Here is a 16,116-nt window from a genome sequence, read left to right on the forward strand (position 1 = left end):
GTTGAACTGGATGGACTTTGGTCTCTTTTTCAGCCAGACTAACTATGGAACCTTTAGAATCACTTTAACCACTTAACGCCGGCGCCTCCTGAGTTAAGAGTTTCAGAAGCCGGGAGGCGGGCGGGGTTTTAGGGTCATGTGACCGCCGTGATTCGCTGTCAGGGCAGTCACATGAATGGAAAAGGTCCCGATCGAAAGGGGAGATGGGGACCTTTCCGTGAGTCACGGACATATATGCTGTGACAACGCAAGGCGCGCGCTCTCAGCACATATGTATTCTAATTGCATGCAAATGTACGCCCGCTCGGCGTCAAGACCCCGAATATTTGCGTGTGCTCGGTGACAAGGGGTTATGGACTTGTTCACATGGGCATACGTGTATGAGGGCCATGCTTGACCCACACGGGGATGCGTGCAGCACCTGTGGTGTATTGGCTGTGCGCAGAGCAGCCCCGATCCCCCCCCCCCCCTCTTTGGGGTCCCCCACCAGCACATCTGGCTCCTCCTGCCTTCTGAGTGTCCCTAGAGAAAGCCGCTTGCTATGGGGGGCACTCCTGCAGGCAGTCCTATTAACTTTAATAGGGACACAGCCGCTGCACCCAATTTGACATCCGTGACATCCACATGGCTGGAGCAGCGGCCGTGACGTCTATCTGCTGCATGTCAGCTGACATGAAAGGAACTGCCTGCCTGGGGATGTACGCAGCATCTGTGCATCTCTGCACGGGCATACGCTACACGAGCATCACCCATTTTAATGAGGCTGGACCGTTGGAGCCAACGTTTGTACCTTTACGATCTTTTCTTCTCTTTTTAACTTTTGTTAGAAGTGTTAGGAAACAATAAGGTGCTGCGATAGTTTGTAATATAATAGATTGTGTACTCCGGCCTCCTAAGATGTTATCGATAGTGTACTGTAATAATAGGATATACATTATATTGCCCCCGCCCTCCATATCATGTGATTCGGGTGTTCCAATCCCCTCCATATCATGTGATTCAGGTGTTCCAATCCCCTCCATATCATGTGATTCAGGTGTTCCAATCCCCTCCATATCATGTGATTCAGGTGTTCCAATCCCCTCCCAATCATGTGATTCAGGTGCTCCAATCCCTTCCATATCATGTGATTCAGGTATTCCAATCCCCTCCATATCATGTGATTCAGGTGCTCCAATCCCCTCCCAATCATGTGATTCAGGTGCTCCAATCCCCTCCCAATCATGTGATTCAGGTGTTCCAATCCCTTCCATATCATGTGATTCACGTATTCCAATCCCCTCCCAATCATGTGATTCAGGTGTTCCAAGCCCCTCCCAATCATGTGATTCAGGTGTTCCAATCCCCTCCATATCATGTGATTCAGGTGCTCCAATCCCCTCCATATCATGTGATTCAGGTGTTCCAATCCCCTCCATATCATGTGATTCAGGTGTTCCAATCCCCTCCATATCATGTGATTCAGGTGCTCCAATCCCCTCCATATTATGTGATTCAGGTGTTCCAATCCCCTCCATGGACACAGGTGTATACAATCAAGCCCCTAGGCATGCAGACGGCTTCTACAAACATTGGTGAAAGAATGGGTCGCTCTCAGGAGCTCAGTGACTCCAAGCGTGGTCCCGTGATAGGTGGCCACCTGGGCAATAAGTCCATCCGTGACATTTCCTGGCTACTAAATATTCCACGCTCAACTGTTAGTGGGATTATAACAAAGTGGAAGCAACTGGGAACAACAGCCACTCAGCCACCAAGTGGTAGGCCACGTCACATGACAGAGCGGGGTCAGCGCATGCTGAAGCGCACAGTGCGCAGAAGTCACCAACTGTCTGCAGAGTCAATAGCTAAAGACCTCCAAACTTGGTGTGACCTTCAGATGAGCCCAACAACAGTGCGTAGAGAGCTTCATGGAATGGGTTTCCATGGCCGAGCAGCTGCATCCAAGCCTTCCATCACCAAGTGCAATGCAAAGTGTCGGATGCCGTGGTGTAAAGCACACTGCCACTGGACTCTAGAGCATGGAGACGTGTTCTCTGGAGGGACCAATCACGCTTCTCTGTCTGGCAAGAGTCTGGGTTTGGTGGTGGCCAGGAGAACGGTACTTGCCGGACAGCATTTTGCTAAGTGTAAAGTTTGGTGGAGGAGGGATTATGGTGTGGGGGTGTTCCTCAGGGGTTGGGCTTGGCCCCCTAGTTCCAGTGAAGGGAACTCTTAAGGCGACATTTTGGACAATTTCCTGCTCCCAACTTTGTGGGAGGAGTTTGGGGATGGCCCCTTCCTGTTCCAACATGACTGCCCACCAGTGCACAAAGCAAGGTCCATAAAGACATGGAGGAGCCAGTTTGGGGTGGAGGAACTTGACTGTCCTGCACAGAGTCCTGACCTCAACCCCATAGAACACCTTTGGGATGAATTAGAGCGGAGACTGCGAGCCAGGCCTCCTCCCCCGACATCAGTGCCTGACCTGACAAATGTGCTTCTGGAAGAATGGTCCAACCTTCCCATAGACACCCTCCTAAACCTTGTGGACGGCCTTCCCAGAAGAGTTGAAGCTGTTATAGCTGCAAAGGGTGGGGCCAACTCAATATTGAACCCTACGGACTAAGACTGGGGAGCCATTAAAGGTCATGTGTGTGGAAAGGGCGGAGCCAACTCAATATTGAACCCTACGGACTAAGACTGGGGGGCCATTAAAGGTCATGTGGGTGGAAAGGGCGGAGCCAACTCAATATTGAACCCTACGGACTAAGACTGCGGGGCCATTAAAGGTCATGTGGGTGGAAAGGGCGGAGCCAACTCAATATTGAACCCTACGGACTAAGACTGGGGGGCCATTAAAGGTCATGTATCGTATCACCCACCTACTGAACGACATATCAGACTGGATGTCGCTTCAGTTCCTCAAATTGAACCTTTCCAAAACCGAGCTCCTGATTTCCCCCCCCAGCCCGTACCCCCCTCCCCCCCCATCCTCTCCATCACGACCAACAACGCCACCATCAGTCCCACCCCACAAGCCAAAGTCCTGGGTGTCACTCTAGACTCAGATATGTCCTTCCAACCCCATGTCCAATCATTGGCAAACTCATGCAGGCTCCACCTCCGCAACATATCCAAAATACGTTCGTTCCTAACCCCAGAAACCACTAAACAGCTCGTTCCCTCCCTCATCATCTCATGTCTGGACTACTGCAACTCCCTCCTCACCGGCCGACCTCATCACAGACTATCCCCGCTTCAGTCTATCCTGAACTCAGCGGCCAGACTCATCCACCTTACCAACCGCTCCGCTTCTGCCACCCCCCTCTGTCATTCCCTCCACTGGCCTCCACTCAGTGTCCTCCACCCCCCTCTGTCATTCCCTCCACTGGCTCCACCCCCTCTGTCATTCCCTCCACTGGCTCCACCCCCCTCTGCCAATCCCTCCACTGGCTCCCGATTGCCCAACGCATTAAATTCAAAATACTAACAGACATACAAAGCCATTCATAACTCCGCCCCAATCTACCTCACCGACCTGATACCCAAATACCACCCAACCCGTAATCTTCGCTCCTCACAGGACCTCCTACTTTCTAGCTCCCTGGTCTCCTCCTCCCACGCCCGACTGCAGGACTTCTCCAGGACTTCCCCCATCCTCTGGAACTCACTACCCCAATCCATCAGACTGTCACCTACCCTCCTCACCTTTAGGCGCACCCTGAAAACCCGCCTCTTCAGGGAAGCCTACCCCGCCCTCACCTAACAGCCGATCTCCTCCACTCCTCCTACCACCCCATCCCCCACAGCCACTTCCTACTGTACCACTATCCCCTCCCTCCTAGATTGTAAGCTCCAAGGATCAGGGCCCTCGATCCCCTCGTGTTTTGTATTGTTACTGTATTGTCTCATGTTCTGTCCCCACTATAATGTACAGCGCTGAGCAAACCTTCTGCCGCCATATAAATACTGTATAATAATAATGATGTGTGTGGAAAGGCCGGCAGACTAATATTGAACCCTACGGACTAAGACTGGGGGGACCATTAAAGGTCATGTGGAAAGGCTGGGGCCCAATACTGCGGGCAATATGGTGTATTTGCTTTTAACAGAACCCTATCCTCCCTCCCTCCCTGCAGTCTTCTGGGACATGTGACAGACTACGGGGCTATTTATGAAGCGCAGCACTACTCGCGCATGCGCAGTGGGCACCCGGGTGTGAAGTCACAAGCTGTCACAGCCGGGTGCCCACACTGAACATGCCGACACCTGGAACACCAGACGGCTGGTGAAAAGGGCTGCGGGGAGGACACCGCGGGATCGTGGGACAGGTAAGTGGCTGTTTTTTCCGTTTCTATAGCAGCTGAGTTATTATTTTACAGTGTGAGGGGAACTCCATCTTTACCTGTAGGAGGAGCGGAGGATTGGGTCAGTAAACCTCCTTTTGATGTTCCCCTAGAACAGGGGTAGGCAACCTGCGGCTCTCCAGCTGTTGCAGGACTACAAGTTCCATCATGCCTCTGCAAGTCATAGCTGTAACTGTCAGTTTTGTAATGTTGCAATGCCTCATGGGAAATGTAGTTCCACAACAGCTAGAGAGCCGTAGGTTGCCTACCCCTGGCCTAGACACAAACAAGGGGGCACAGCCCCAGTGGAAGGGATCATTTATGTGCCCGGAGTTGGCCTTTAACAGTCCAGAACTGCCCATTGCCCCCCCTCTCACCTCCTTTATTTTATCCCGTTTCTCTCGGATTTCGGGGTCCCCAGGGTCACCGTTCTTCAGCTCAGGCAGGTTGGGGACGGGTGCCAGCGGTAAGGGTGGATTGTCCTTCTTCTTCATCTCTTCTATCAGCTTACTCTTCTCAGTCTGGATCTCGGCCCGGATCTCCTCCCGAGACTTCTTCAGCTTCTCCTTGGCCTCCTGGAGGGCGCGCTCGTGGTCCGCTCGGATCTTATTCCGCAGCTGCTCCTCCTCCTCCCTGCCGGAAACAAAAAACACACAATCAATAGGACTCGCCCAATCACCTCGCTGCGTATCATCACCTCGCTGCGTATCATCACCTCGAGGACAGAAAGGAGGTTCAAGCATCATGAAACCCAAAAAGAATTTCTGTTTTATTGGCCTCCTATGAAAATACCTGGTGATCCTGCCAGTTGGTGTCACCTCCTCGCTCCTGGTGTCAACGCTCTACAGCCTGACCTGACCTGGGCTCAGCGGCGTTGCCACCAGTGTGCTGCTGCTGCCCCGTTCATTGCCTCTCCCTGCCCCCCACATTTCAGGCAGGAACACCAGAGCAGGCGGATCTAACTAGGTAGCCGATGGCCAACGGTGGCCTGAGGGTGTACTGGGACCTCCCAATCCAGACACACTCTGCCCTCCAGGGTACAAACCTGTCACACTTCACACCCGATGGCCTCAGACAATTCAGATGTTTTCATTTTTGGTGGGGTCACCATGGGCAATGCAACTCTGAAGCAGGGGGGTCTCCAAACTTTCTAAATAAAGGGCCAGTTTACAGTCCTTCAAACTTTAGGAGGACCGGACTGTGGCCAGAGGGAGTAAAAAATGTCTTGGCGAGGAATAGTGCCCCATCATTGGTGTCAGTGGGGGGAATAGTACCCCATCATTGGGAGGAATAGTGTCCCATCATTGGTGTCAGTGGGAGGAATAGTGCCCCATCGTTGGTGTCAGGAATAGTGCCCCATCACTGGTGTCAGTGGGAGGAATAGTGTCCCATCATTGGTGTCAGTGGGAGGAATAGTGCCCCATCATTGGTGTCAGTGGGAGGAATAATGCCCCATCCTTGGTGTCAGTGGCAGGAATAGTGCCCCATCATTGGTGTCAGTGGGAGGAATAGTGCCCCATCACTGGTGTCAGTGGGAGGAATAGTGCCCCATCATTGGTATCAGTGGGAGGAATAGTGCCCCATCATTGGTGTCAGTGGGAGGAATAGTGCCCCATCACTGGTGTCAGTGGGAAGAATAGTGTCCCATCATTGGTGTCAGTGGGAGGAATAGTGCCCCATCATTGGTGTCAGTGGGAGGAATAGTGCCCCATCACTGGTGTCAGTGGGAGGAATAGTGCCCCATCATTGGTGTCAGTGGGAGGAATAGTGCCCCATCATTGGTGTCAGTGGGAAGAATAGTGCCCCATCATTGGTGTCAGTGGGAGGAATAGTGCCCCATCATTGGTGTCAGTGGGAGGAATAGTGCCCCATCATTGGTGTCAGTGGGAAGAATAGTGCCCCATCATTGGTGTCAGTGGGAAGAATAGTGCCCCATGAGTGGGAGGAATAGTGCCCCATCATTGGTGTCAGTGGGAGGAATAGTGCCCCATCATTGGTGTCAGTGGGAGGAATAGTGCCCCATCATTGATGTCAGTGGGAGGAATAGTGCCCCATCATTGGTGTCACTGAGAAGAATAGTGCCCCATCATTGGTGTCACTGAGAAGAATAGTGCCCCATCAGTGGGAGGAATAGTGCCCCATCATTGGTGTCAGTGGGAGGAATAGTGCCCCATCATTGGTGTCAGTGGGAGGAATAGTGCCCCATCATTGGTGTCAGTGGGAGGAATAGTGCCCCATCATTGGTGTCAGTGGGAGGAATAGTGCCCCATCATTGGTGTCAGTGGGAGGAATAGTGCCCCATCATTGGTGTCAGTGGAAGGAATAGTGCCCCATCATTGGTGTCAGTGGGAGGAATAGTGCCCCATCATTGGTGTCAGTGAGAGGAATAGTGCCCCATCATTGGTGTCAGGAATAGTGCCCCATCACTGGTGTCAGTGGGAGGAATAGTGTCCCATCATTGGTGTCAGTGGGAGGAATAGTGCCCCATCGTTGGTGTCAGTGGCAGGAATAGTGCCCCATCATTGGTGTCAGTGGGAGGAATAGTGCCCCATCACTGGTGTCAGTGGGAAGAATAGTGTCCCATCATTGGTGTCAGTGGGAGGAATAGTGCCCCATCATTGGTGTCAGTGGGAGGAATAGTGCCCCATCATTGGTGTCAGTGGGAGGAATAGTGCCCCATCATTGGTGTCAGTGGGAGGAATAGTGCCCCATCATTGGTGTCAGTGGGAGGAATAGTGCCCCATCATTGGTGTCAGTGGGAGGAATAGTGCCTCATCATTGGTGTCAGTGGGAAGAATAGTGCCCCATGAGTGGGAGGAATAGTGCCCCATCATTGGTGTCAGTGGGAGGAATAGTGCCCCATCATTGATGTCAGTGGGAGGAATAGTGCCCCATCATTGATGTCAGTGGGAGGAATAGTGCCCCATCATTGGTGTCACTGAGAAGAATAGTGCCCCATCATTGGTGTCACTGAGAAGAATAGTGCCCCATCAGTGGGAGGAATAGTGCCCCATCATTGGTGTCACTGAGAAGAATAGTGCCCCATCATTGGTGTCACTGAGAAGAATAGTGCCCCATCAGTGGGAGGAATAGTGCCCCATCATTGGTGTCAGTGGGAGGAATAGTGCCCCATCATTGGTGTCAGTGGGAGGAATAGTGCCCCATCATTGGTGTCAGTGGGAGGAATAGTGCCCCATCATTGGTGTCAGTGGGGGGAATAGTGTCCCATCATTGGTGTCAGTGGGAGGAATAGTGCCCCATCATTGGTGTCAGTGGGAGGAATAGTGCCCCATCATTGGTGTCAGTGGGAGGAATAGTGCCCCATCATTGGTGTCAGTGGGAGGAATAGTGCCCCATCATTGGTGTCAGTGGGAGGAATAGTGCCCCATCATTGGTGTCAGTGGGAGGAATAGTGCCCCATCATTGGTATCAGTGGGAGGAATAGTGCCCCATCGTTGGTGTCAGTGGGAGGAATAGTGCCCCATCGTTGGTGTCAGTGGGAGGAATAGTGCCCCATCATTGGTGTCAGTGGGAGGAATAGTGCCCCATCATTGGTATCAGTGGGAGGAATAGTGCCCCATCATTGGTGTCAGTGGGAGGAATAGTGCCCCATCATTGGTGTCAGTGGGAGGAATAGTGCTCCATCATTGGTGTCAGTGGGAGGAATAGTGCCCCATCATTGGTGTCAGTGGGAGGAATAGTGCCCCATCATTGGTATCAGTGGGAGGAATAGTGCCCCATCATTGGTGTCAGTGGGAGGAATAGTGCCCCATCATTGGTGTCAGTGGGAGGAATAGTGCCCCATCATTGGTGTTAGTGGGAGGAATAGTGCCCCATCATTGGTGTCAGTGGGAGGAATAGTGCCTCATCATTGGTGTCAGTGGGAGGAATAGTGCCTCATCATTGGTGTCAGTGGGAGGAATAGTGCCCCATCATTGGTGTCAGTGGGAGGAATAGTGCCCCATCATTGGTGTCAGTGGGAGGAATAGTGCCTGTGTCCAGATATATATGGACCTAACTGTATACAGGAGTCCTAGACGGGATTGGAAAAGCACAGAGAAGGTGACACTCCACTATGTGACACCGCAGAAATCTAACCCAGCAGCCAGAGATCGTGCTGTGATCTTTAATAACCCCCCGCCATGAGACGCAGCAGGTGGGGGGGGGTACAATCTTGCAGCTCGCTAACTGGCGTGAACATAAAAGCAGACGGCTGGTAATGAAACTCTTCGGCACGCATGTCAGATCCAGCGACACCGAGGGCACAGAGAAGTGCTAAAGAGGGTTTTCACTTTCATACCGCCGCAGATCAGTCGGGGGTCTCACCGCCAGGAACTCCCCCCGAGAGGCTCTGACACCCTCTGCAGAGGACAGATTATCATCTGTGACACCAGCCCGGGGAACTGAACGCCTAGCAATGGAATAGAATACACCTGATAAAAGGCGTCCACGATTATGGGGGAAAAGAAACCACAGAGAACCTGTCTGCAGAACATACACATTGTCTCCTGAAAAATGCAAAAAAACTGAAAAATAATAAGAGATCACATGATCTACCTGTGGTGACCAGACAACTCCCCTTCTAGACGACAGAACACCTCCCTTTAGGAGAGGAGGAGAGGGGGGAGGAGTTCTGTAGTGCAGCAGAGGGCATTGTCTGCGTGAAGACAAAGAGAACCCCACTACCTGTCCTGGCCCCCGTCTCTATAGATAATTACCTGGCTCCATGTCATCACTGCTGACTCTAGCGTCACAGGAAAAACGGAGGCTCCTCCCACCATGTGAGGAGGGAGTGGGGGCGTGGCTTTTCGGAGCTGTGTGTGTCTATGGACGCACATGGTTCAGTGCAGGACACGAGAGCCTTCTTAGCGCCCGGCTTGTTACTAGATGGCTCTGCATAGCAGAATGCTTACATAGTGAAACACCCACACACAGGGGCGGACTGACAACTTATGGGGCCCCCGGGCAATAGGGGATCATGGGGCCCCTGTGTCCTTGCCCAAACTCAAAAAAGCCTATGAAAAAGGTACCAGGGGCATCTCATGGGGCCCCCTACTGACCCCGGGCCCTCGGGCAGTGCCCGAGTTTCCAAATGGTCAGTCCGCCCCTGCACACAAAGCACACAGGTAACCCCTTCCTGCCCAGTGCCATTAGTACAGTGTCGGGGCTTTTTACTAGCACTGATCACTGTATTGGTGTCACTGGGGATGTCAGTGGCAATTAGCTCCCCCCCCCAGTGTCAGAATGCCCACCGCAGTCCCGCTATAAGTCGCTGATCGCCGCCATTACTAGTATAAAAAAAAAAAATCCAGTATCTATCCCGCCATTTGTAGACGCGGTAGCTTTCACGTAAACCAATTAATTTATACGTATTGGGATTTTTTTTTTAGGAGCAGAATACATTTTGGCCAAAATTTATGACGAAATTTGATTTTTTTTTAATTTTTACTGGATATGTTTTATAGCAAAAAAATTTTCCCCAAAATTGTTTTTTTTTGTTTATAGCGCAAAAAAAAAATAGCAGAGGTGATCCGATACCACCAAAAGAAAGTTATTTGTGGGGAAAAAAGGATGTAAATTTCATTTGGGTGCAACGTTGCATGACCGTGCAATTGTCAGTTAGGTAACACAGCGCCGTATGAAAAAAAAGGCCTGGTCAGGAAGGGAAGGGGGGTGTAAATCCTCTGGAGGGCGAGTAGTAATTTTCTGGGAAAATCAATGTAAAATGCATCAATCATAAGATGAGGTGGCTGCATTTCTCGCACCCTTTGCTATGGCCTGAGATGCGATGAGGCTCCTCGCCCCCTTTGCTATGGCCTGAGATACGATGAGGTTCCTCGCCCCCCTTTGCTATGGCCTGAGATGCGATACGATGAGGTTCCTCGCCCCCTTTGCTATGGCCTGAGATACGATGAGGTTCCTCGCCCCCCTTTGCTATGGCCTGAGATGCGATACGATGAGGTTCCTCGCCCCCTTTGCTATGGGCTGAGATACGATGAGGTTCCTCACCCCCTTTGCTATGGCCTGAGATACAATGAGGTTCCTCGCCCCCTTTGCTATGGGCTGAGATGCTATACGATGAGGTTCCTCGCCCCCTTTGCTATGGCCTGAGATACAATGAGGTTCCTCGCCCCCTTTGCTATGGCCTGAGATGCGATACGATGAGGTTCCTCGTCCCCTTTGCTATGGCCTGAGATGCGATGAGGTTCCTCGCCCCCTTTGCTGTGCCAAGTGCTGCGATGCGATGAGGTTCCTCGTACTCTTTGCTATTGCCTGTGATGTGATGAGGTTCCTTGCCCCCTTTGCTATGACCTGAGATGCGATACAATGAGGTTCCTCGCCCCCTTTGCTATGGCCTGAGATGTGATGAGGTTCCTCGTACTCTTTGCTATTGCCTGTGAAGTGATGCGATGAGGTTCCTCGCCCCCTTTGCTATGGCCTGAGATGCGATGCGATGCGGTTCCTCGCCCCCTTTGCTATGGCCTGAGATGCGATGCAGTTCCTCGCCCCCTTTGCTATGGCCTGAGATGCGATGCAATGAGGTTACTCGTACCCTTTGCTATGGCCTGAGATGTGATGCGATGCGGTTCCTCGCCCCCTTTGCTATGGCCTGAGATGTGATGCGATGCGGTTCCTCGTCCCCTTTGCTATGGCCTGAGATGCGATGCAATGAGGTTCCTCGCCCCCTTTGCTATGGCCTGAGATGTGATGTGATGAGGTTCCTCGCCCCCTTTGCTATGGCCTGAGATGCAATGAGGTTCCTCGCCCCCTTTGCTGTGGCCTGAGATGTGATGAGGTTCCTCGCCCCCTTTGCTATGGTCTGAGATGCAATACGATGAGGTTCCTCGCCCCCTTTGCTATGGCCTGAGATGCGATGCGATGAGGTTCCTCGCCCCCCTTTGCTATGGCCTGAGATGTGATGCGATGAGGTTCCTTGCCCCCTTTGCTATGGCCTGAGATGCGATGCAATGAGGTTCCTCGCCCCCTTTGCTATGGCCTGAGATGCGATGCGATGAGGTTCCTCGCCCCCTTTGCTATGGCCTGAGATGCAATGCGATGAGGTTCCTCGCCCCCTTTGCTATGGCCTGAGATGCGATACGATGAGGTTCCTCGCCCCCTTTGCTATGGCCTGAGATGCGATACGATGAGGTTCCTCGTCCCCTTTGCTATGGCCTGAGATGCGATGAGGTTCCTCGCCCCCTTTGCTGTGCCAAGTGCTGCGATGCGATGAGGTTCCTCGTACTCTTTGCTATGGCCTGTGAAGTGATGCGATGAGGTTCCTCGCCCCCTTTGCTATGGCCTGAGATGCGATGCGGTTCCTCGCCACCTTTGCTATGGCCTGAGATGCGATGCGGTTCCTCGCCCCCTTTGCTATGGCCTGAGATGCGATGCGATGCGGTTCCTCGCCCCCTTTGCTATGGCCTGAGATGCGATGCAGTTCCTCGCCCCCTTTGCTATGGCCTGAGATGCGATGCAATGAGGTTCCTCGTCCCCTTTGCTATGGCCTGAGATGCGATGCAATGAGGTTCCTCGTACCCTTTGCTATGGCCTGAGATGTGATGCAATGAGGTTCCTCGCCCCCTTTGCTATGGCCTGAGATGCGATGCGGTTCCTCGCCCCCTTTGCTATGGCCTGAGATGCCATGCGATGAGGTTCCTCGCCCCCTTTGCTATGGCCTGAGATGCGATGCGATGAGGTTCCTCGCCCCCTTTGCTATGGCCTGAGATGCGATGCGATGAGGTTCCTCGCCCCCTTTGCTATGGCCTGAGATGCGATGCGATGAGGTTCCTCGCCCCCTTTGCTATGGCCTGAGATACAATGAGGTTCCTCGCCCCCTTTGCTATGGCCTGAGATGCGATACGATGAGGTTCCTCGCCCCCTTTGCTATGGCCTGAGATGCGATACGATGAGGTTCCTCGTCCCCTTTGCTATGGCCTGAGATGCGATGAGGTTCCTCGCCCCCTTTGCTGTGCCAAGTGCTGCGATGCGATGAGGTTCCTCGTACTCTTTGCTATGGCCTGTGATGTGATGAGGTTCCTCGCCCCCTTTGCTATGACCTGAGATGTGATGCGATGCGGTTCCTCGCCCCCTTTGCTATGGCCTGAGATGCGATACAATGAGGTTCCTTGCCCCCTTTGCTATGGCCTGAGATGTGATGAGGTTCCTCGTACTCTTTGCTATGGCCTGTGAAGTGATGCGATGAGGTTCCTCGCCCCCTTTGCTATGGCCTGAGATGCGATGCGGTTCCTCGCCCCCTTTGCTATGGCCTGAGATGCGATGCGGTTCCTCGCCCCCTTTGCTATGGCCTGAGATGCGATGCGATGCGGTTCCTCGCCCCCTTTGCTATGGCCTGAGATGCGATGCAGTTCCTCGCCCCCTTTGCTATGGCCTGAGATGCGATGCAATGAGGTTCCTCGTACCCTTTGCTATGGCCCGAGATGCGATGCGATGAGGTTCCTCGCCCCCTTTGCTATGGCCTGAGATGTGATGAGGTTCCTCGCCCCCTTTGCTATGACCTGAGATGCGATGAGGTTCCTCGCCCCCTTTGCTATGGCCTGAGATGCGATGCGATGAGGTTCCTTGCCCCCCTTTGCTATGGCCTGAGATGTGATGCGATGAGGTTCCTTGCCCCCTTTGCTATGGCCTGAGATGCGGTGCGATGAGGTTCCTCGCCCCCTTTGCTATGGCCTGAGATGCGATGAGGTTCCTTGCCCCCTTTGCTATGGCCTGAGATGCGATGAGGTTCCTCGCCCCCTTTGCTATGGCCTGAGATGCGATGCAATGAGGTTCCTCGCCCCCTTTGCTATGGCCTGAGATGCGATGCGGTTCCTCGCCCCCTTTGCTATGGCCTGAGATGCGATGCGATGCGATGAGGTTCCTCGCCTCCTTTGCTATGGCCTGAGATGCGATACGATGAGGTTCCTCGCCCCCTTTGCTATGGCCTGAGATGCGATGCAATGCGGTTCCTCGTACCCTTTGCTATGGCCTGAGATGTGATGCGATGAGGTTCCTCGCCCCCTTTGCTATGGCCTGAGATGCGATGCGATGAGGTTCCTCGCCCCCTTTGCTATGGCCTGAGATGTGATGCGATGAGGTTCCTCGCCCCCTTTGCTATGGCCTGAGATGCGATGCGATGAGGTTCCTCGCCCCCCTTTGCTATGGCCTGAGATGCGATGCAATGCGGTTCCTCGCCCCCTTTGCTATGGCCTGAGATGCGATGCGATGAGGTTCCTCGCCCCCTTTGCTATGGCCTGAGATGTGATGCGATGAGGTTCCTCGCCCCCTTTGCTATGGCCTGAGATGCGATGAGGTTCCTCGCCCCCTTTGCTATGGCCTGAGATACGATGAGGTTCCTCGCCCCCTTTGCTATGACCTGCGATGAGGTTCCTCGCCCCCTTTGCTATGGCCTGAGATGCGATGAGGTTCCTCGCCCCCTTTGCTATGGCCTGAGATGTGATGCGATGAGGTTCCTCGCCCCCTTTGCTATGGCCTGAGATGCGATGTGATGAGGTTCCTCGCCCCCTTTGCTATGGCCTGAGATGCGATGCGATGAGGTTCCTCGCCCCCTTTGCTATGGCCTGAGATGCGATGAGGTTCCTCGCCCCCTTTGCTATGGCCTGAGATGCGATGTGATGAGGTTCCTCGCCCCCTTTGCTATGGCCTGAGATGCGATGAGGTTCCTCGCCCCCTTTGCTATGGCCTGAGATACGATGAGGTTCCTCGCCCCCTTTGCTATGGCCTGAGATACGATGAGGTTCCTCGCCCCCTTTGCTATGACCTGCGATGAGGTTCCTCGCCCCCTTTGCTATGGCCTGAGATGCGATGCAATGAGGTTCCTCGCCCCCTTTGCTATGGCCTGCGATGCGGTTCCTCGCCCCCTTTGCTATGGCCTGCGATGCGGTTCCTCGCCCCCTTTGCTATGGCCTGCGATGAGGTTCCTCGCCCCCTTTGCTATGGCCTGAGATGCGATGAGGTTCCTCGCCCCCTTTGCTATGGCCTGCGATGAGGTTCCTCGCCCCCTTTGCTATGGCCTGAGATGCGATGCGCTGCTCCCGGGTTATTCTCGGTAAGCCGAAGGTGATGCCCGCGGGCTCGGAGAAAGACCACGCCGGCTGCCGATTTTAATTAGCAGATAAAGAACAATGTCAATGCGACTCTAAAAATAATTTCCTAATTACTCCGAATAATACGAGCGGAAATGGCTCCACTCCCAGACCGGCTCCTGCTCTCTGTGATAACGGATCCGAGCGGCACGCAGTAATGGCTGCTCCCTCGGGGACAGGACCCCTTTGTGAGTGACAGGCAAGACAGGCTCGGATTGTTTCAGATCGGCCCCAGGAGGCCGTGAAAATGGATTCAATCACTAAATGGAGCTTCGCAGGCAGCGAGAATGCGAGACGCGGAGACAATTGAGCCGTTCTGCTCCAGAATCGGGAAAGAAAGCCGCGAGCCGAGAGGATGAAGAGATACCGACTCCGGGGAAATGAGCGGCGGGGTCGCCAGAAAGGGTCCATTAACAAGAAAAAAAAAAAAAAAAAGCCGACAAGGCGGTAAAGTCTGACAAAACAAACAAAAGTCAGGATTTCAACTTCACATTTTTTTTTCATTTCTTAGAAATGAACAAAAACGAGGCAGAAGGAGGCGCTCTGTAGTCCGCTTTTTTTTTTTTTAGCAGATCTTTGCTATCCAGGAAAAAGGACAACCATACACAGAGCTAAACTATCAAAAGAGCGATGGGATTGGACGGGACAGGATGGGATGAGACACACCCCCCACACCCCCACTTCCTGTCTGAGTGTCAATTAGATAGAGACCGTCCACAAGCGAGCAGCTGCAGTGCCATCTTTTTTCAAAACGAACTATTGTTAAAGTGACCTTTCACCCTGTGCCGCCCTGCCTCCTCCGCCCTCCCTCTGCCTAGGTAAGACGTTCTCCCCTCCCCTAGTATTTGCGCAGATTTTGCCTACAGAGCCCTCGGGCATATATACGTATGCGTCGGTTTCCCCAGCAACGGCGGGGTTTTCCCACACGTGTGCAAAGACTACGAGCTGGGAAATAGAAAATCTTCCTCGCCTTCGCGCATGCGTGCCAATGTGCTCTGCCAACACGTGTGCCATAATTGCCAGGTATTACCTTTCGTACCACCAGCCCCTCCCTCTTAGATTGTAAGCTCCCAGGATCAGGGCCCTCCTGACCCTCTTGTATTGTCTCCCTGTATATTGTACAGCGCTGAGCAAACTGTTGGCGCCATATACATCCTGCATAACGGGGTGTCCAAACTTTTTTCAAAGAGGGCCAGATTTGATGAAGTGAACATGCGTGAAGGCCGACTGTTTTGCGGCAAAAAAACAATGAATGGATAAAGGAGCGACTGATACTGGTCATGACATCTGAAATCTGTACTTGTTACTCCCCCTAAAAAAAAAAAAAAAGCAAAATGACTCCTTATTTCCTTCAATGCTTGAGAAGGGAGCGCACCTTTCATCGGCGAATGCGTCGCATTGCATGCTGGGCATCCCTACGTCATCACGCTGACGTCGTTGCGCTCCATGGTGGACTCCGGACGCCATCTTTGGATCTCACACATGCCGGCCGGCTCCCTGTGAACATCCCGAGTCTCTTCCAGCGCCTACATCGAGGACGCCGCCATGTCCTTCGCTTTCCCCGCCTATGCCTAAGCCTGTTGTTTTCTTTCATCATGTGTTTCTCATTATGTTCCTCAATAAATGTTCCACATATTGCACTTACCCCTTCACGTCAGCGCCTCCCGGCCCTTCAAGGGTTTCAGAAG

At 53.0% G+C, this 16,116-nt stretch overlaps 1 protein-coding gene across 1 annotated transcript in view; it reads right to left on the minus strand.

Moving 5' to 3' along the window:
• Positions 1–4,702: 4,702 nt before the first annotated feature.
• Positions 4,703–16,116, minus strand: part of LOC149433013 (mannosyl-oligosaccharide 1,2-alpha-mannosidase IB-like) — a gene marked incomplete at its 3' end in the record, with an annotated part of 73,223 nt that continues 61,809 nt past the window's right edge. Inside the window, exon 2 of the mRNA XM_089664758.1 lies at positions 4,703–4,958. Within this exon, the coding sequence (XP_089520884.1) occupies positions 4,703–4,958 (256 nt within the window). The remainder of the gene's footprint in view (positions 4,959–16,116) is intronic.

Source organism: Staurois parvus, unplaced genomic scaffold (genome assembly GCF_062004578.1).
Source record: "Staurois parvus isolate SC_StPar_1 unplaced genomic scaffold, SC_StPar_1.0 ptg002024l, whole genome shotgun sequence".
NCBI lineage: Eukaryota > Metazoa > Chordata > Amphibia > Anura > Ranidae > Staurois > Staurois parvus.